Here is a 22,122-nt window from a genome sequence, read left to right as displayed (position 1 = left end):
ACTAAACCAATAGCACCGATCACTGAAGCAGCGACTCAACCACTGAACCCACAGGTGCTAGAGGTTCGATGATTGAACCATCAAAACTAGCCAAAACAATGGCTCTGATGATTGGATTGCTAGCAGCCGTTGCCAGAGTGGTTTCTCCAATGACCGGACCACCAGTACCAGTGACTAAAACGCGGTTGCAATTATCAAACCTCTAACATTGGTTGCTAGAATGGTGTCTTCGGTAACCAGACTATAAACATCGGTAATCAGAGCAATGGCTCTAACCACGGTACCCAACACCAGTTGTTGAAACGATAACTCCGGTGACCAAACTGTCCACACTGTTTGCTAGAGCAACGACTCAAACCATCGAACTGCCAACATTAGCTGCATAGCCCACCGAACCGATGACTTAGCCACCAATTGAATGAAGGGAAGTCATTGTGTATTTTTGTAAAATGTTTTACCAAATTTTTATTAAAGGTAAAACATTTTACAACTTTTTATAAAGGATTTTACGGTCAACAAAAAATATTTCATAAGTTTGACCAAATTTTACATGCAAACAAACACTTGAAAATGTGAAAATATTTTCCATAGAACATTTTACTTCAAAACAAATGCAGTATAACTTGATCCCTTAAAATAGATATTAATAAAAGAACAAATTTACTTCTAAGTTACGTAATAAAAGTACATCAGTCAAGTTTCAATGATGTTGCAAGCAAAGAATGTCATCACATACTAACATTTTTATTTCCTGGTTTGCTAATTTATCATCGGCCTTCTACAAATGACAGACAGGTTTCTTGGGACTGATATGGTTTCTTGTGGCAGAGACATTAGCTATGACCATGTTCTTGTTGAAATAGTGCTGAGAGATAGTCAGAGACCTATATTTTCGTAGTGAAATATAATTAGAGAACACCATTTTATAATTGTTTTTGGCGTAATATTAGAGAACACTATGCAATTGTTGTATCTATGGTGTCACATCATTTTTTCTTCTTCATTTAGTGCAATGAAATTTTAAATGACATAAGACACTCTCCTTTCCCAAGCAAAAGAATCGAACCGCAACTACTACCAAGCTAATCAAGATCGCAGCCGCAGTCAAGTTGGATTAAAGGATCAAAAGGCCACACTTGAGCAAGACTCATCCTATTTTCCTAATGGACTGATTCACGGTTTCAAATCCCTCGTGAGGCAAGCCTGTCAGTATCACTGTTATGTGTTACTTTTAAATTTCCAAGCCCACGGACCTCTCTATTTCCCCAACAGATGAGGGATTTTAGAAGTTGGTAATAAACGCGAAGGAATTAGGGGTTTCTCGGCTTCTTTAAAAAAAAAAAAAAAAAATCTATTGTGTACTGCATTTTGACAAGCACAGTTGCATTTGCGTGGAAATCAAAATCAAGCTGCTTGTCAAACTTGAAGAGAGAGGGAGAGAGAGAGAGAGAGAGAATAGAATAGAAAAAACAAAACTACGACATCACAGATAAATAAAGCTAAAGCTACATCTCTAATTCTTTGCAATAGAAAACAAGATACAACATTCTATGGCCAAAACTTCATATTTTTCATGTGGCGGGCAAAAACGTTACTTATCTTCACACAGAAGTTACATTGTACAAAGCAGAGATGAAAAATACACCAAGCAACACCTCTATGATACACGGATGCCCACAAAGATTATATATCTCACCATCACATATAAAGACCTCGTGTCCTCTCAAAAAGAGAAAAAATAATAGGCCTAAAACAAGAAATAAAAATAATATAATTAATGAGAAAAATACCCATCACTACCAACCCATAGGAAGAAACAACCAAGACTGACCTCTACCTGCCTGTGGCTCAATTTACAAAGGGGGGGCTCGACCCATATTGTAACTTTCAAGTTTCAGCACATCAAAGAAAACCTACAGCCGCCTGCAACCTGGTTCTCCAAACTCGCATCTTCATGTTAAGGTCCACCAACCGTGTGGCGAGAAACCCAAAATTCAGAAAGCCTTCCAATTTTCTTCAGGGAACCAAGATCACAAGTACGGTAATTCCTGTCATATGTCATCATGCTCTATACAGAAATGCAACCCCACGTGGTAGCATACGCGTGAAAGTAACATAGGGAAACAATTTGGACCAATATATTATATCCAAGCAAGAGAGCCTCGATCATTTGTTACTTGAGGACGGCCTCTAGTTGGTGTTGGAGGTCTGTTAGCATTCAGCTCCTGATCTCATTCAAAAAAAGAGTAGAGGAGGATTAATACCAAAACAATGTAGCAATTTTAGGTCGTGCACACACACATACATTCAATTTACACCCCTACCGTAAGTCTGTAACTAGCAACTAATACTACACCATCTAATACCAGTATTTCATCAAATCTATTATTAGAATATATGATTTCTCCATACCCATCAAGCTTGATGATCAATGATTAAGAACCCTCTCATTTATAAATTCTTCAAAATAAAAAATAATTAAAAAAAATTACTAGATGCATGAATATATGAATTGGGTAGTAAATAAGAATAAATTTATATGAAAATTAGTGTGCATGTTAACAAAAAGCATGTAGAGAACATAAATTTCTCTACATAAATTGCATAGGTGGAATTGACTAAATATTAATATGATGTGAACTATAAAGTGATGGAATGATTTTTGTTGAAGTTACACAGAGTATAACTTACACCTAACATGCACCCACACATATAAGATCAACTTACACATGGTGTAACCACTAAAAAAAAAACTACCAAGTTAACATTTTATAGATGAGATATCTATCATCTTAAAATTTTGCAAGTATGAAAGGTATAAGAAGAGAATGTAATCCAACCGTGAATTTGTCAAAATAAACATCCAATAAAAAAATTATTGAATAGTGTAACATTACCAAAAGTTAAACCAACTGCAACTTGAACCCAACCTTCTATACACACACACACACACACACACACAAAGAGACATCACCTGCATCCATGTATCTTCTATATGACGTTCCGGTGAATTTTCTGGCGATGAAACTGCTGGTGGCAAGGGATGAATAAGTTTTGGAACCACCACCAAATCTCTACCCAAAACTAAGATTGCTCCTGCATTATTTGCAGTACCTGTCGAAAGGGGCAAGAGCCAAACTTAAAAATGTTAAATCATCTAAGGAGCTTAAAAAATGCATAAATAGTCACAAAGACCAGGAACGTACCACAGTAGTTGGTAGCTGAGAAAAGTGTAATCAAATGTCCCTGGGCAAAACGCTCAAATCCATCCATTACACATTCATGTGCTCGTACAATCAACTGAAGATCATTGTTGTTGCAGAATTCCATGACACGATCAGGCTACAACAGCAAACCCTTTTAATGAGCATAACACGCAGACACAAACTTAAAAACACGGCCAAAAAAAAAATGGCAACTAATAATTATTAAGATTAGAATTCAAGACCTATTCCAAATACACACAACCTGCTTATGACCTAAACCAAAGCCCAAGATTATACAGGTAAAAAATACCGTAAACAATGGATGAGTTCTCCAAGTCTATCATGAGAAAATTATTTCTAAAAATTTCAAATGTTTATAATTATAATACAGCACTCAAACAGGCCGGAGGGGAAGATAAATGGAAGCATTTTCTAATATAAGTAATAAAAATTTATTAAAATAGAAGAGAACCTCACTTTGTTCACAGCCAGTCTCAAGTCCGGAAAAAAAAGATGAGGGTTGTGGCAGGTTTTTTTTTTTTGGATAAGTAATAAAGATTCATTGATATTAAAAAGAGAGAACTGTCAACATAGACATTAATCTCGAGCCTCTTACAAACTTGTTAAATGTGCTTTTACTTTTAAAACCTTTGACACAAGTTGGAATCAATGTATTCAAAGATACTCTCATCTTGGAATATATCAACACATAAATCATAGGACACTTCTTTCAACATATACTTGAAAGCTAGAATGCTTCATAAATACGACAATAGAAGCTATAAAACAAGACTCACCCCAAAAGTAACTAACCCCGGACCTCTGGCATTAGGTCGCAATCCTTCCACACTGTCATTTTCTGTCGGGTCAGACCTGAGGGGAAAGCATATTAAAATGTCATTGATGAATCAACAAGACTCACAAACATTATCACACACCAAACTGAAACAGCTTAGACATTCACTGACCACAATAAATCCATAAGCACAATTGAGCCTGCTTCCATTGTAATTGGACGCTGAAGATTCTCAATCTGTTCCACATGATTTATAGATCGACCAATACCACCATGCATACAGATGATTTTCTTTTCAATTAGAGCTGCCAGCGGAAGCCAATTGAACAATCGGTTTATCCGATGCCATGCCCATATTCCATCTCTCTCACCCTGTTCAGCAAGTTACAAAGTTGTTAGCTCCAACCAGTTGATGCAAGATAGCACAGACATTATTTAATGCATTTAATATATACCATGCGCTCAATGCACTCAATCCGAAAGCCAAAAAGAGCATTAATATCTGCAGCTTCATGATTCCCACGAATTAAATGTACATTGTGTTGATACTCCACCTGCAAAATTGATGTAAGTTACATAATTCTTGGACCATCAAGTTCCAAGACAAAGTGATAGGAATGCATCAAAAACATAATTAACACAAAAACTACCTTCAAAGCAAGCAGGAGAGTAATGGTTTCCAGGCTATGCTGACCTCGGTCAACATAATCTCCTAAGAAGAGATAATCGATATATCTGATAGTCAACCATACAAAATCAGCATAATGGGAACAAAGTGTCCAAGTATAGACTTGTCTATAATGCAAAGCAGTGAGCTAAACTAATATCACTCTTGAAAAATGAGCCAATGATTTACTGATAAAAACATAAAAAGAACAAGCTAACATCCATGATCTAATGAGATGCTTTAGAAACATAAATGAACTGAGACTGTGAAGACCAAAGATGCGTGGATGTTGAATAGCGCGATAAACTGAAGATTGCTTCCAAAAATATTTTCAAATCCAATGGGTATTGGAGTAATGCAGAAATGTTTTTGATGGACATGACCAACCAACATGGCTCCAGCCTCTTTAAATTAGAAAACACTGAACATTTCGTAAGGGGTATTTAATCGTTTTTAATTTGCGTTCTTCTGTATCACATTTAGCACATCCTTTAAACTAGAGACTCCTACTTGATATGAGTCTTGGCTAATCTATTCTTGTTTGAGATTATTCCAGGGTTTGTTCAGTTATAGAAAGTTCAAAGTTCTCTGTCCAAATAGGAGTTTCTAATTTAATTTATATAGTTTTGCTTCTGTATGAACTATCTTGTTAACAGGAACTAAGTCTGATCATGAAAACCATTTTGCAGAGTACACACCATTTTGATGGTGAGACCAGTAAATTCTTCAAGGTAAGATGCTACAAGCCAATCATCAAACTTTCAGGTTCTCTCTCTTCTTCTTTAAACTTCTACTAGTTCAGATTTGAAGATTTCTCCTCTATTGATATCCAGAACTAAACAGTCAATTTTGAACGCACAGCCAGCCATCTTTTTGAAACAATCACATTCCTAAGACCATCCTTTGATCACAAACCCCTAACCTTACTGTTATACAGAATACAGTTGTTATTCTTGAAAACCGTTAAATTTCCTCTCCCCAAAAATCCATGCAACTTTCTCTTCTTTATTACAACCCATAACCCCTAAAATACTTTTTCAATCCAACCTTTACTCCTGATATGCCTTAATTCTACCTTCCCTTCCACAAAACTTATAAGCAAGGCACTAGGTCACCTACATTGTTTGTCAGCAATCCCTAATCATTAGTTTTAAGTGCTGTCCTATAGCGGCACATCTGGTCAAAATCAAGAATCCGCCCTCGGATTATTTGCATCCATGACCGAGTTTCATGCTTGCTATAAATTTGGGACTTGATTCACATTCCTTAGTAGAGACCATTATCTTAAACCCACATAGATTTTCACAAACTGAACTCACTTTTCAGGTAAAATATTTCAGAATAAACTTTTGGGGCTTGGGGAAGGAGTTGAAGTAAGCTGTAAACTAAATAGATGAGTTTTTTTTTTTTTCCAAGATAAATAATGCTTAAAAAATTGGGTTATCTTAGTAGAAAATAATCTAATTTCCTAAAGCAATACTTGATTTTTTTTGTGCCACAAGGCAGGTAATTCTAAGTCAAGACAACTCTATCAATAATACATGCCTTAAGTCCAACAACCAAGTTACCCACAGCATATAAGCTCAGTGTCAATTTTGTATACCAATAAATGATACACACAAAATCAAGTTCTTCAACCACAAGTTTCAAACTAAAATCAGATGACAAGTGGGTACATTTCACCGATGCACGAAGGTTTCACTCAGTGAAGAAAGTATAAAAGGTTTAGAATATTACATTTGAACTTCGTCAGAATTGAAAACAAATCTATTGAGAGAAAACATAAGATCATGAAGTCCTCCACAAACATAAAATAACACACAAGTACATAAAAGTGTGTGCACACACCCATGGTATGTGTATGTTTCATTCATACAAAGGCTAGTTCAGGAATAATCATAGGGAATCCTGAAAGTGCCAAAACAAGGTAAAAAGTAAGAAGACAGATATAACGAAATATTTCCATCACATTTCAGCTCTCAGGGTTTAATCTGCCACCCAGTCTATACGCATAAATTTGGGCCCTAAGTTCACTGTAATGCTCCATAAGTTTCATATGCACCCAAAGGGTCTTGAACCCATGTCTTTACCCTCCACCTGTTCTTAAAGGGGGGGAAGTGCTATTTGGGCTAGAGTTCATTGGCCCATATGAACTACTATGCTTGATACAAAAGAATTTTAACTAATCAGATAACTTACGCGATATCCCCAGCAGTTGAAGGTGATCCATATTCATCAAAAAGGCGCATGAGATCCCCAAATTGCCCATGCAAATCACCAAATATCTTGATGGGAGCCTTGAGCTGTAAAACACTTGGTTCACTTGAAAATATCCGCTCAGCACTGTCACAGAGATCAGCTAATTCATTGCAATCTAAAAAAAATTGTCGGCGAACTGGAGGCTTCCAGCCACGAGGCTTTAGAAGTGCTGCTATGACCTAATAAGATATGGGAAAAAGGGAACTTTTTAAAAAAAAAAAAAAAAAAAAATAAAGAACATTAATCTTTTATAAGTAAACTTAAAATAGCATAAGTGGGAGATAAGGAAAAGAGATAGATTGACCTAAAAATTGGTTGGGAGAAGAGTTCACTGATTCAGCAACTTACCCGCTGTCTTGAAATTCAAAGGGAGATATATATGACTGATATACATATGTATACCCAACAGGAAACATAAACAACATGGAAGCAAAACAAAATAACTCAAAAATATATTCTTAGAGATGTAATCATTAACATGCATCTTGGAATGCATATAAATTTCAGACACTTGATGATGTAGGGGCCCACAAGCCAAGAAGGATCATGGTTGCAAATTATTTAATTAGTAATTAGGAAGTTCATTCCAAGGCATGATTTCTTTAACATGCATTTTTTCTTAACTAAAAAACATATTCTTTTTCTATTGATTAATGAAATTCCAATTTTCAACACATCATCAGTATACTACATCAATCTAAAAAGACATGTAAAAGTAACCAGTAAAGCCAAGCAGTTGCAAAGAGATACACATCTTAATGTAAAATTCAGATGATCTCAACTCAACCCGAACTTGTTGCAAACATAAATATTAGCATACAAACTGAAATTTTTTGAACCATTTGACATGGACATTTTTATTTCCTTTGATTAAACAACAAAAGAAAAGCCATCCAGGTCTCATTTATAGAGACATCAACCCCGTATAGAGTAAAATATAAGAGTAAACATATAAAATAATAGTAGTAATTTTTCCATCTAATTGTGGTAGGCTGCACAGGTCCAGGTTTATTGTTTCATTATTCTACATCAAAAAAATATGCATCTATTTACAATGATAATTATATTGTAGTGTATAACTAGGTCCATTATACCTTTTTGGGTACACTATTGATGGACATTTGTCGATCTAATAGTTTTCTAGCAGCAGTTGCACTCTCTGGGGTCCCATAACTGACCCGCCTGCCTTCATTTTCAAACTGATCAATTGAAAGCTGTCTGACCATGCCACCTAAAGCTCCACCAGTCTCTGCAGCTACAACAACCTGACAACACATTCAAGAAAACATCAGCAGAGGCACAAATATACATTTCCATAATAAAATTGGCTTGAGATAATGTTCAAAATATTATCCAAAACTAATACTGACAGCTCTGTGATGCAGCCGAACTCCAGCTGGAGCAAGATTATTAGATCCAGCTGAATCAGGCTTAATTAAGGTAGATATCTGTTTTCCACTAGGGGTAGCCTCTGCCCCACGATCTCTGTCAGGCAGTTCAACCTCTCCATTAACTTGCCGTGCCTTGGCAGCGGCCAATGTAGCACTGATAGCCTCTGCTTCTGCTGCTGATGCTTCAACCAAATACTCAACACCTTTGCTTATTCTCCTGCATAAAAATCCACATCCAAATGCTTTTTGAATAAATAAGATAACGAGCTACAAATCAATAACTAACATCCAATGCAAATACAAATTCTATAACTAGCCAACCTCGATCCCATGGCATTTTCTGTGCTTATATCAGTATACATGTCACCATTTATAGGAGGGGCAACTGGATTCCCCAACACAACTGAACCATCAGGAGCTGCTTCAGGCATTGTTTGCCTTGTCCTTTCATCAATGAACCTTCCAGGTAACCGCCCTGCTTGAACATTAGCTGCAGCAGCCGCAGCTGCAGCATGTGAAGCAGCACTTGTTGTTTCAGCAGCAGCCAGATCTTCAGCAACAAGTAGGTCATCAAGCAACACCCCTATAGAATAAACACAACAAATCATTTTGCTTAAGTATTATCAACTTTGACAATCATCAGCTCACCAACACATAAAATACAAGGTGAACTCCACTATCCAAAATAGAAAAGCTTTTAAACATCACCATCCAGAAAAGTGTATTAAGTCCTACATGGAGGACCAAACTCTAAATATTGTTAGCTTGCAAGATAAACACATTTGCTTGCCACAATTTATGACCAAAAAAGAGAGGAAAAAGAGTTCAGAAGAACATAGGCACTTAAGGAAATATCTGGTTAGGATAACATTCTGATGCCAAGAATAAAAGAAAGCCATTTAATTCCATATCTCATCCATCATTAATGCAGGTACATTATCCTCCAATACAACCTCCTTATCCAAACTTTCAACATTTTATTTTAAATATTCCAATCCTACCCGTTTCCAATTTTCACCCTAAATCACAGACTGCAAAAATGTGTTCTATATAAAAGTGAAATTCTAATCATTCAGCAACACAGAACCTATTTACCATGGTACTCACTCATTAAGAGCCTAATGTTCAATATCTTTAACCGTCATGCAATGGGTTGGAGGAGATTTACCCAACCCAGTCTGGAGGAGAAGACTTTGTCCCACCACCATATCTATGGCGCTTAAATTGACCTCAAGAACCAGATGAAATGTATTTTACATCACTCAAGTTAATCATGCAATACTTTTTAAGTGGCTTACATTTCTACATTAAGATCAGCATAAGTGAAGCTATTAGAAGACAGAATGATGCAAGATTTGAAATAATTAGATTCATCTCTTACCACCACGTAAACCACCATAAATAAATATTAAGTCACCAACTGCAGCAGCTGCATGCCTGCAACGCCTTGTCAATTCAACTGCAGCGTCTCCACCAGCTGCATCAGCACTGTATCGTCCTGTCCTAGGACTAGTAACAACAGATTTTGTATCACACCACACACCTGCTGCAGTATCCAACACTGCAAAAGGGAAGGAAGATGAAAGTTTTGTAAGATATCTTTGGGTGGATCATCTTTAAAAGAGAGAGTAAAAAATAAACTTCCTTCAGCATAACAGCAACAATTCTTTTGGTGATACATGTAACAATCAAACTAAAATTATAATGAATTTCCCAATATTTTTCTACAAGTATACCTCTAGTATTTATTTTAAGGTAGCACAGGGTCATAATTATTAATTATATATATATATATATATATATTTTTTTTTTTTTTTTTTTTTTTGATAAGTGTCATAATTATATTTAATACCAGCAGTAGAATAAAGCGCGACACTTTGAACAACAAATCCCTACTTCAAACTCACAAAGTTAGTTAGCGTAAGATTAATTTGAAGGGAAAGAGCAGAACTTGCTTGATTTGAAGTTCTTATTCTTGAAGACCCTTTATGATTGGACTTTAATACCAACCTCCTTTTCTACTATGGACTTTCTAGAGTTGTTGGATTCCTAGAAACTTCAGTCTTCTTTGCATCTATTTTTCTTTTTCTTCCCCTTTTTGTTTGGGCTTTTTCTCAGTATACACCCCACGTACTAGGGTCGCGCCCTTTTTGGTGCTCTTTTCTTGATTTTATTACTTATCCAAAAAAATGTCAAAAGAGAACCTATCACTTCAGTTTGTCTTGGAAAGTAAGACAAATCCATCAGACCCTAACAGTGACAAGATAGCACAAGTTGAACAATGACATCTTAAAAGGAAAAAGAACTAGATACAATAACTAACTTTCTAAAACCAACACAATACTGATCATTATAGACAGATATGGAAAAACATACATCCAAGAGGTAAGGGGAAAAGCATACCTAACAGCATGAGATCAGAACAACTGGGCACAAAATTAAGGATCAATGGCACACAGAAGAGCATACTAAATCAAATATGACTGCTCTTATTCTTTTTTTATTCTTTTTTTGGTTAGTTAAAACCTATATGACTACTCAGAGAAATTTTCCAAACCCTAAGAGTTGAATATCCATCCAACTTAAACCTCACAGTCATGTCCTAGAGAAAGCATAATGATCTATCCTCACAGTTGGGTAAAGAAAGGGTCAAAATAGAGGCCAGAAACCTCAACATTCTAAATAAAATTTGTATATTTTTCCCTAGATGCACCTCATATGCAATATCCCTTCCATTTTCTCCAAATATGTAATACGAAGCTGTTAGATTCTCAGCTGAGATAAATTAGTGTCACCCACCTTAAAATATAAGGAAGCACCAACAGACCCATGTCCAGCATCTCTTCAATAAATTACCGTCATATTTTTCCACTATCAATCAAGGGTGAAGCTAGGCCCCACCCAAATATCCTTACCCATATATATGTTCACGAATTTGCTCCCTACGCATATTAGAATTTGACTTTTTTATTTTCTTTCTATATTTTTTTCTATTATACATGATTAGTAGCATATTATTTCCTTCATATGTTAAACTTCATTTAAGGAAAACCTTTCTTATTTTTATCAATGTATCTTAAAGATTCAAAACCTATAAAAGGAAAATAAATGTTAAAAAAAAAATTATTATTACCTTTCAAAAGTGATAAAAATTATAAAAAATACAATTCACAATGTAATAATTTATTATTCTTAAGTAAACTTGTGTATAAGTAATAAAATATGAGAAGGATTACATGATAATCTCCAAAATTTAAACTGTTTTAAAGTGAAATATGAAATTTCAAGATCATCTATATTTACAATATATTGTTAAAAATGTTACAATTTGATTATTTTATGAGTTAATATTAATTAATATATTAGCATTAGAATTCACATAAGTTGCACTTGAGGTTAGTCTAACTATTAACAACCTTTTTCATATAAATAGTAAGTGGAATCTTGACTTAAAAAGACAAAAACAAAAACAAAAAAACCCACAAAATGACTTATGCTTGTGTAAAAAACATTTAACAGATAAACACAACAAATTTTTTTTTTTTTTGGCATTAAAATATTGCTTATTATTCACATAAATTGTTTTTTTATTATTTAGGTTGGCCTCAAGTATTCATGAGCATGTGTTTGTGGCTTATAAATTTTGCTCCCCATGGCATCAAATCCTGGCTCCGCCACTATCCTTAGTTCAATTCAAAACCATTGACAAAAAACATAAATAAACACCATGACATGGTCATATAACCATTGGTTTGCTAAGTATGCTAAAAAACTTACTATTACGCACAAAATTGCTAGCAATAAGTTTTATTTGAGCTCTATCTAGGCACAGCTGAGTTTACCCCAAGGGGTAGCCCAATCAGCTGGGGACCATCCTAATGAAGCAGAGGTCACTGGTTTGAATCTCCCCTTCCCCTCCCTTTTGAGCCAATACTTACTTATCAGGGGAAAAAGCTGGGTCAACATTTTTTAGGGAAAACTTAGTCACAAGCTGAGCTTAAACCAGGCTAAGCTCACAAAAGTTAACCTGACAATCCTAGCAATGCACATTTGACTTATGTTTTAAAAGGCCACTGTCTCAACCGTACCCAGATCAGAACTCAAGTATGTAAAGACCAAATCAGGTACCTGCAACACTTGATGAGTCTTCCACCATGCGTCCCCCACCAAGTGCACCTCCAGACACATGAAGCCTTGCATTAACAAAGACCTGAAAACATATGTGGCCATGTGATTCATCTTCTTATAAAAATAAATCAGGTAGTCAACCAAACAAAATTTAAAAAAAACAAAACCCACTGCTGCATGTTGATATCTTGGAGATGGTGAGACACCCGGGGCAATTGCCCACTCCCATCGGCCATCCCTATGTTTAGCAAGTCCATATGCACTTGCTAGTGGCTGCAAGTAATCATGAGAGCAAGAAACAATATTCAGGTTAACCAAACTTCAAACTTAAGCAGAAAAGGAGTACACTGTTAAATAAGAAACAAGAATTTTGGTAACCAGCTTCAGCACTATTGTGCACGCAACGTTAAAACACAATAGCCTTGAAAAAAGAATGAATTCTACAGATATAAATGAGCATTCCTAGACAAATGTGTGTGAGTAATTTAACAACTGATTTTAAAAGCCACCAAACAAAGATCCATTACTTCTGGAATTTTAGCAAAACATATTCTTCATTGAATGGAAAACATTACATCAATATAAATAAACTAACAACTAACCATAACAGAACTCAGATTTAATAGGCTCTGAAATAACTATGAGAACACAAATAAAAACACAGTAATGTAATAAAAATTAAAATAAGACCTAGCCCATTACATGAATATGAATACAAAAAATACCCCTAAATCCTTTAAAAAAATAAAATAAAAAACTAGCTTCTCACTGCCTGCATCACATCTTAGGCAATTAGAATCGAGTGACAACAAGCCAAGCCAAGTTATGAAATGCTACATACCAAAATTTTAAGATGATGCTAGTTAGAATTTTTTGACTCACCACACTGTTTGCATCCCTTCCTCCACAAAGCAGAAGAAGACCATCAGAGCGTGCACTTGCAGTTGCATACCTAATCAGACATATTGGGTAAATGAGGGCTCAAATCAATAACATGCACACAAGCTATTCATGAATCATAACATCATTTTCACATGTTCAACAAGTGATAAGAACTTTAAAAAAAATGTGGATATCATAACCTATTGAGTGCGACAAATGTTTACTGCTTTCTCAATGAGGAAACGAGAAACTCTTGTGAATAGAAAAATGCATGCACGTGACACAAGAAACACATGTAACACAAGCCAGGACTAACTGTTATCTGAAAGTATAAAATGACAAACAATTATAACAAAGAGCATCCGTCAGGAAACTAAATGCTGTTTCCAAAAGCTATCCTAGTGTATCCTTCCAAAAGGTCACAAAATTGCAAGGCTAGAGAAAAAAATTCAAATTATATGGCACTTTATTTTCTAAGCCCTACAGTCCTTCTCGTCCAATTCTAGCAAAAGTCCAATCTCAACTGAAAAGTGTCAACACAGCAAAATAAAAATAAAAATAAAAGTCACAAGGCAGTTAAAGATTGTCTACTTTCTGGACATGAGGTGGTCAGTAATCCATATCATCAATAACTGCCAGCAATTGTAAGAGAAGCAATAACTGAAGTGCCATCCAGTTCAGACCATAGACCAATCAAAGGAATGACAAAAGAACATTCTTGATTCAGCATACTCCTCTCTTCCACCATTCTAGTATAAACTTTTTCAAACTAGCTATAAACTTAACACTGGATTTTGAAACAACATGCAAGGACATGGAACAGCCTTCTTTCCATTTATTCAAAAAACTGGCACAAAAGAAAGTTAGCCCAAAGTCCTAGACCCTAAACATGCACAAAGTATGGAAAGAAACAATACCAACCACAACTTCTAGATTAGGCGTTTTTAGAAACACAGTCATATCTTATGTTACATTCTATGTCTAGCAAATGAATAGATTAACTTCATTAAAAGCTTTAAATAAATTCGTGTAATTTATCACCACCAAGACTCCATATCTCTAACTAGTAACTTACACAAGAACCATCACCAGTAAAGTGAATATATTATGTCCAGCTAACTTAAATAAAAGCTTAGATATATCAATTGTCTCTAACTAGTACTAAAACTACAATTAGCAATGTGAACATGTTATGTCTGAATGACAAATCATCCCAGTCAAAAACCTAGAAAATCACTTAAACTGTAATTAGTAATATACCCAAGGCTAAAGATGTGTCACAAAATAATGACTAAATGAAGGTCATTCACTTAACAAGCCTGTGCAATTTATTGCTCATTAACACTTTTAAAGGCAAGACATACAGCAAATAAACATTATATGCAAAGGTTCAATAAAAAAAACTCAGGTAAAGTATTGGATATCACATATAAATGTGACGATTTATAACTTTGTGTTTGGGCCCATTCAGAGAGAGAGAGATTTACATGCAAGGAGGAGGACCCTCTCCTTCTGGTTCCAACTTTCGCCATTCATATGGCTTGGCAGCTGTGTCCAGTGCCCATACATCAGCCAAAGGCCGCTTGCCTGAAAAGCACACAACAATACTGTTTATGTCCAATTAACACTCAACATATGCATCTCTGGTTTTTTTTATGTAACCAATGCACAGTATGAATTTGGTTTATCCCCACCCTCCCCAAAAAAAAAGATGAGGCTTGAATGCGGAGTGAATTACCATCATTCCCACCAATTGCCATGAGATACCTTTGCCCCACCAAAGCCATCACATGTCCATAACGTGGCCCTGGTCCAGGGCCTTGAACAACAACTCTACAAGATATCAACCATTCATAATGAATAAATTGCAGAATATATATAGAAAAATGAGAAAGCACATATTTACGAAATTATGAGTCTACCTATGCCATCGGGGTCGTTGCTGTGTCAGGTCAAGAACATGAAGATCCTCAGCAGACAAACCAGCTGGACCAATTCCACCCTGTTTCAAAATATGAAAGTCTACAGTAAGAACTAAAACTGTGACTTGGTCAAAATGATTACTAAAAGGATAATATACTGCATGCTAACCTGAATAACTACCATAGTTCCCACAGCAGTGGCCACATGGGCAGCCCTTGGTGTAGGCGGCTCTCCAAATGGAGTGATCCTGCAAAAAAGGTTTATTATAAGCACTAAAATAAGTTCAAGCAGGGTAGAAATGCACTATTTAACTGTAGCTAATAATGCACTGTTGTGTATAGCCATAGGCTGATGAGGTGAGATTCCTAGGCTTACCTAGACCATTTATTTGTTAATACATCATAACAGTGCACATCAGCTGTAGCACCTGCTAGTCCTGCAATCCAAGTAAAATTGTTAATATTCAATAAAGATTCAAGAATGGGTCAATTTCATGAAAACAAGAATCCATGAATTAAAACGAACCAATATTTGGAATTCCATTTGGTAAATTATAAATATATATCATATCATATTATGATGCTGGCTTCTTTAATCAAACACTTAGATAAAACAACAAAACAAGGTTTCTTGGCACCATAAATAATAACAAAAGAACAAAGAAATGTCAATGAATTATTAGAATCTGACAAGCTATGCCTACTATACCACTTGTATTCATTGGAATTCAAAACAACAGCAATAATTACTTGGCATGAATTCATTGGGATTCGACAATACAAGGGATCAAATTTACTAAAGGCATGTTTGGAACGGAGGGAGACGGGGGAGGAGATGAGACAAGAAGGTGACCGGAATATAGTCCACTCTCCCTCCATTCAAATGTAGGGTCATCTGTCAAAACCATAACATAATTTGGAGTGTGGTTAAATTCGTATATTTCAGCCCCTTTCTCCTCTCCTCCCCTCCCAACTCCCCTCATCCAAACATAGGGTTAGATGTCAAAAACAAAATATAATTTAGAGTTGTTACGCCAAAATTGATAACAAAACCTAAAAACTCTAAAATTAAGTAAGTAAGTAAATCGGTGCCTCCTTCCCTTGCAAGAACAGATAGCAAGGGAGTTCATGGATTCAAAACATACTAGGTGAACGTGACACATCCCCTTCTCTTTTTTCTTTTTTCTTTTTTTGGATAGATAAATACAACACACATCTATTGAGGACTGATTCGACTGACCCAATAACCTTAACGCTCCATACCTCACTTATGGAGAAGAGAATACCATCTAGTCACAAAATCAATACAATTTGAAGGTTACCAATATCATGAATGATATCAACACAAATTTATGACTCACTGGAATCTGGCAAAACTAGGGATCACACACCACTTGAACAACCAAAGTTTCAAAACAGTAACAAATGCTACTCTATAATCCAATAATAGAACAACCACGATCTGTAAGACAAAGCTAGGTTCACCCTCCGAAGAATGTTAAAGTTAGGGTTTTTCACAACATAAAATCAACAAGACGACCAAACTATGAAGCTTCGATGACTTTGACTTACTATAAATTCAACTCACTGAGAAAATTAGGGTTTCCTCATGCTACACCAAAATCTAAAAGTAGAAAATAGCTCCTTTTTAAGAACTTGTATTAACTATAAGCCAACAAGGAACCAATAATAAATAGCAATCGAACTGAGCAAATTGGAATGAGAAACCATACGGATTCCAGCGCTTCCGGCTGACGAAGGAGTTCCAGTGGCGGCAGAATTGCCCTCGAGCGCGGTGGCACCGCCGAACAAAATCAGCCTTGGTCCAATGTACCCAGGCGCGCCTTCCTCGCCGACCGCAGCCACTGCCGTGAGCGTGTGACCGCACCTCGGTCCCGGACCGTCTTCCTTCTTCTCTATGACCGCATTTACCACCGAATAAGTCGGCGCGTGCCTCGGTCCAACCACCGGGCTCTGCTGCGCCGGCGGTGGAGATTGCGGTTGCTGTTGCTGCTGCTGCTGTAGTGGTTGTGGCGGAGGTTGTTGAGCCGGAGTCTGAGCCGGCGACGACTCGCCTAGTTGTTCTCTCTCCATTGCAGCCGGAGATGACGGCGTATTGTGGTTCTGCACCGCGGGATCGTGATCGGTCTCCGGCACCATCGACGACGAGTCCACATCCATTGCTTCAATCCCTCGATTCGAGCCCTACGTTCAAGATCGGAGCAACAATTATCCCGAATTCGCATTTCTAATCAACATTTTGATCCACTTTTGGAATCAAAATCCCCGTTGCCGTCAACGATTCTCGCAACTCGAAGAATTCACAGACAAAAGAAAAAAACCCTAGCTCAGATCCTCGATTCTTCAGTCCGAGAAAAAACCACGCAAATTTTCAAAGAAAGTTCGAAGCAAAGAGAAAGTTATCGAGGCTTTTCTCTCTTTATCTCTTTCTCTCTCTCTCTCTCTCTGTGAAGAACCTCAAGGAAATGAAAAACGGGACACAGAAAATCTCAAAAGGACGAACAAGCACATCAAAGTGAGAAAAAATACCAATCTCTGTGTGTCTCTCTCTCTAAAAATCCCTCACTTTCTCTCTACCAATCGCTCGCTTTCTCTCTCTAGGAATTAAATTATAATATTATTGTATAGTGTAATACAAGTATTTCTTATTTTATTTCTATTGCTTTTGCTTTTCCTTTCTCTCTCTCTCCAAATGTACGTATTTTTTGAGAGAATGGCGTGGTGGTGTTGTATTTATGTCTCTCTCTTACTCTCTCTAGAAATGGTGCGTTGTTTTCCAATTTTGTTTGAAACTTTTTTTTTTGTTTCTTTGTTTTCTCTCTCTCTCTAGATTTATTACCGTAATTAGCCGGTAAGATGCGCCGCCAGAGTGGTGGTTGCGACGGCAAACAGAAAGAAGTGTTACCGGATAAACCGGGAACGAATAAAACTATTAACGGTGATTACCGGTTCCTATTTACGGAAAGTTTTGCCTCTTTTCCTAACTAATAGGTTGGGAAGGATAAAAGCAATTTACAACGAAAAGGAAGTGAACATCACGCGCGAATTCAACTATTAAAACTAACTCATATACCAATTTACACTTATCCCAAAGAGTGTGTTTGGATATTGTTTATTTTACTAAAAATTAAAAATTAAAAATTAAAAATTTTATAACAAAATAATTTTTAAATATGTGAATAGTATCATGGGACCCATTTTTAATAAAAGTTTTGTTAAAAAAAAAAGTTTGCGGGTCCCGTGAACTATGCACGAGACCCATTAAAAAAGCCACCGCAGCCACATAGAAACGCGTTTCACATAAAAAAATAAATAAATAAATGCAAACGCAGACACTAAATAATCACTGTCCAAACGGTCACTAAATTATATCACTTAAAACTAATCTTGTTAAATTTTAGAATCATGTTACAAGAAAATATATAAACTCCATGGTCCAAATTTAGACTTCATGAAGTTCTATTACATTTATCAAGAAACTTGTTACTCAATTGCCATTTTCTTGTGTTTTTGATAGAAAAATTATATCAAATCCAATTGAACTCGACTCTAGCAATATATGCGAGGCAAAATTTAATATAAGCATATTATTATCACACTTCATTTACTATATAATAAAAATTGTTTAATACATGTCATGGTTGCACCGAATGAATGTATTCTCTCTTTTTGTTTCCTTATGCTATTGCCATGTGGACAATCTTTACCCATTTCTATTATACAACTAATAAGACTTCTTATCCCAAAAGAATCTCTCACCTCACCATAAAGTACATTAATATTTTTAATTCTACTATAAATCAGACTCAATTTCCAAAGTTCTAACTAGTTTTATTTATATTACTACTTTAATTAACATAATGCTACTAAAGAACTAATTATACGAAGTTTCAATATTTATTTTAATCATCTAACATCATTTTTTTTAATACTTTATGTAGGGGTATTGGGCCTAGGAGTTCATCACCTATGTATATATTGAGTTTGAGGCCCAATCAGGGGATGTAAAGTCATCCGAAGAGGAGTAAACATTGTCAGGGGAGTCCGAGTTGGTAAATGAGGAAGTTAGTTTTGGTCATAAGAACCCATAAGGGTGGTCCGAGGATGAATGCCTCCTCGGCTAACCAAAGCCGAGGTTTGAAGTGGTAGTCTGCCGCCCAAGGGAACGTTCTAGGAAACTCTGTTGATACTGATAAGCATTACAGAAGCATAGGACATGGGGAAGTCTTAAAATATCTAAGGAGAAAGCTGCTACCACCGCATTGAATACTCTGCAACTAACCTTCTGATCGCATTAATGTGGAGGTGATACCTGAATAGTAGTTTTCAGCCTTACAGCTACTACATGTAGACTTTAGGAAGGTGCTGATGTGACAAATATCGGCCTGCACGTGGAGGGTAAAGATGAAAAGAGAAGGGAGTATAAAATGAGAGAGAGGCACTGAGAGAAGGTGATCGAGAAAAAGAGAGAAATACTATAACAATCAGGAACCAAAGTTGTAATCAAACTTGTGAGAAATATATAAGAATTGATCTCCTCAGACTGTGCTGAAGACGATTTTCTTTACTTTAAATCAATATATCTTATTGTTCTTGTCATTTGAGTCTACTTTATTTGTTGTCCAATTCGTTTTAGCCTAGTTTTCCAACCCACTCTCTACAAATTCATTGTTTTGAGCTTATTGGGCCTTAGTCCATCCATCTTTTGGGTCAAGAACTCAAATCTGGTCCTTACACTTTATTTATTCAATTATGATGATATTTATGAATTCTATTTCTATTTTTATATATGAACTGATATTATGTTCATACACTATACAAATTAATAAAACTTATATGTGAATCAACAAATTATATTACTAATATAATCAAAATTATATTATCTTAATCATTAGTGTGCCACTTGAAAATTAAAACTTTAATAAAATTTCACATATATAATAAATTAATCGTCTTAATAATTAATAAGTCACATGGCAAAAGTATATTAATTTACAACATATAACGCGTATGTTAATTACTTGACAATGACACAACATAATATATAAGATTAACTTTTATTATATTAAATACAACATATGATAGATTATCAAAATAATTTAAAATAAATTATAAAATTTTTATTTTTTTCAAATTATTTTTAATAGAATTTTAGTTGATGTGAAATTATAAAATTATTTTTGAAATAGAGGTAATAAAGTTCTACCTAAAGTAAACTATCTTACCAACTAATAAGTCCTTTTTTTGGCTAAATAATTAAAGTGAAGGATATGAGTAGTTAAAAGTCTTATAAGTGTAAGCCCCAAGCTCACTCCAAAATGAGCATTCTAATTAATAAGTAGTTTGTTATTTTAGTAATAGAGTTTCGTTTATAATAATTTATTTAAATATTTACAAGTGACAAAAATCCAAGATATAATGTGTAATACATGTTTTAAATGAATCATTTGGCATAGTTATAGTTTCTAAAACTCAACTGAGCGCATGCTAAAAAGTTCTTCTATTTTTTTGGGTAAAGGTTAATAATTTGCATTTATTATAATTTAAAAATATTTTTTAATTATTTTTTAAATAAATAAAAAGGATAAACTTTAGAGATACCCCCCACACCTCACAAGTATTATACGAGTCCAAATCTTCTGTCTCATCAATTGTGCTCCACTTCATGCTCCACCAATAAAACTTGGACAGCTGGCCTCTCTCATTAAATGAGATAACTCTGACTTTAACATTCATGTTACTGACATTAACGTTAAAATCCCTTTCTTTTTCTCTTTTGTTTTCTTCCGCAGCTTTTGTTCTTCTCTCTGTTTCTGGCTTTTGGTTTCTTTTCTTTCCTCTTCTCCATGTGGTTGACGTTAACAAGGAGTCCAATGAGTTTTGTCTATTGAGAAGCAAAACCTATGTCACTTGCTTTGCATTCTTGACTCTACTTTTCTTTACAGGCCTGAAGGCAAAGACTGGACCATCAATCTCCACAACTGAGAAATTTGGGTTCTCCATTGTGACTACCACTGGGTTTCCTTTACAGGTATCTTTTGCCCAGCAGTTAGAAAAGTCCAATCTTGGAGCCATTAAAGTTTGGAACTTGGAACCTCAAACTAAAAAAGTAACACAAAAATTAAGAACCTTTGAAGAAAAAAATTTCAGAATCCAGATCTCAAAATTGAGAAATGAGCAAAACCCATTTGAGAAACCAGCTAAGAATATAGAAACCAATAGAAGCAGATGAACACTTGAAGATGAAGATGATGTGAGGATGTGTCTGCAATTGGGGCGAAGAGGATGAAGATGAACGTATTCTATGCCAACCACATAGAGAAGAGAAGAAAAAGAACCCTTGAAAGCCTTGAAGGTTGCGAAGAGTCCAAATCAAAAACAAAAGCTGCAGCAAGAGACAAAACTCATTGGACTCCTTGTTAACGTCAACCACATGGAGAAGAGGAAAAAAAGGAAACCAAAAGCCAGAGATAGAGAGAAGAACAAACGCTGCAGAAGAAACAAAAAAAAGAGAAAAAGAAACGTGAGTGTTAAAGTCAGAGTTATCTCATTTAATGAGAGAGGTTAGCAGTCCAAGTTTTATTGGTGGAGCATGAAGTGGAGCACAATTGATGAGACAGAAGATTTGGACTCGTATTATACTTGTGGAGTGACCATTGCACCAAGGGTGTGCGATGGTCACTGTAATTTCTTTTTTGAACACCAAGACCCAAAAAAAAATCCTAAATTTTAGGAATTCTCCTTCTAAATTCAAAATGAAATTTGTTATTTGACATTTATGACCCTATTTCTAAATGAAGTTATCATTTATTAATAAGAGTATTTTTAAATCACATAAAATCCCGTTGAA

At 35.5% G+C, this 22,122-nt stretch overlaps 1 protein-coding gene across 1 annotated transcript; it reads right to left on the bottom strand.

Moving 5' to 3' along the window:
* Nucleotides 1-1,490: 1,490 nt before the first annotated feature.
* LOC126724933 (serine/threonine-protein phosphatase BSL3) lies at nucleotides 1,491-17,947 on the bottom strand. Its single transcript, XM_050429352.1, has 21 exons — nucleotides 16,985-17,947; nucleotides 15,628-15,688; nucleotides 15,421-15,499; nucleotides 15,252-15,331; nucleotides 15,068-15,162; nucleotides 14,817-14,916; nucleotides 13,330-13,399; nucleotides 12,619-12,720; nucleotides 12,448-12,529; nucleotides 9,701-9,880; nucleotides 8,641-8,902; nucleotides 8,299-8,536; nucleotides 8,023-8,193; nucleotides 6,869-7,107; nucleotides 4,653-4,737; nucleotides 4,458-4,556; nucleotides 4,175-4,374; nucleotides 4,004-4,079; nucleotides 3,207-3,342; nucleotides 2,975-3,114; nucleotides 1,491-2,225 (listed from the first exon to the last, which is right to left on the bottom strand). The coding sequence occupies exons 1-21, from the start codon at nucleotides 17,430-17,432 to the stop codon at nucleotides 2,142-2,144; spliced, it is 3,027 nt and encodes a 1,008-aa protein (XP_050285309.1). The 5' UTR covers nucleotides 17,433-17,947; the 3' UTR covers nucleotides 1,491-2,141.
* Between the last annotated feature and the right edge of the window lie 4,175 nt (nucleotides 17,948-22,122).

The sequence above is a fragment of the Quercus robur genome, chromosome 1, assembly GCF_932294415.1.
Source record: "Quercus robur chromosome 1, dhQueRobu3.1, whole genome shotgun sequence".
Lineage (NCBI taxonomy): Eukaryota > Viridiplantae > Streptophyta > Magnoliopsida > Fagales > Fagaceae > Quercus > Quercus robur.
This window is presented reverse-complemented; position numbering and strand designations above follow the sequence as displayed.

Bases quoted from the DNA above. Each gene is read 5' to 3' on its own strand.
- LOC126724933 (XM_050429352.1), bottom strand. From the start codon at position 17,432: ATGGATGTGGACTCGTCGTCGATGGTGCCGGAGACCGATCACGATCCC. The intron at 8,194-8,298 runs GTCAGTATTAGT...ATGTGTTGTCAG, and splicing joins TTCGGCTGCATCACAGAGCT to GTTGTTGTAGCTGCAGAGAC. The intron at 2,226-2,974 runs GTGATGTCTCTT...GAATGAGATCAG, and splicing joins TAGAAGATACATGGATGCAG to GAGCTGAATGCTAACAGACC.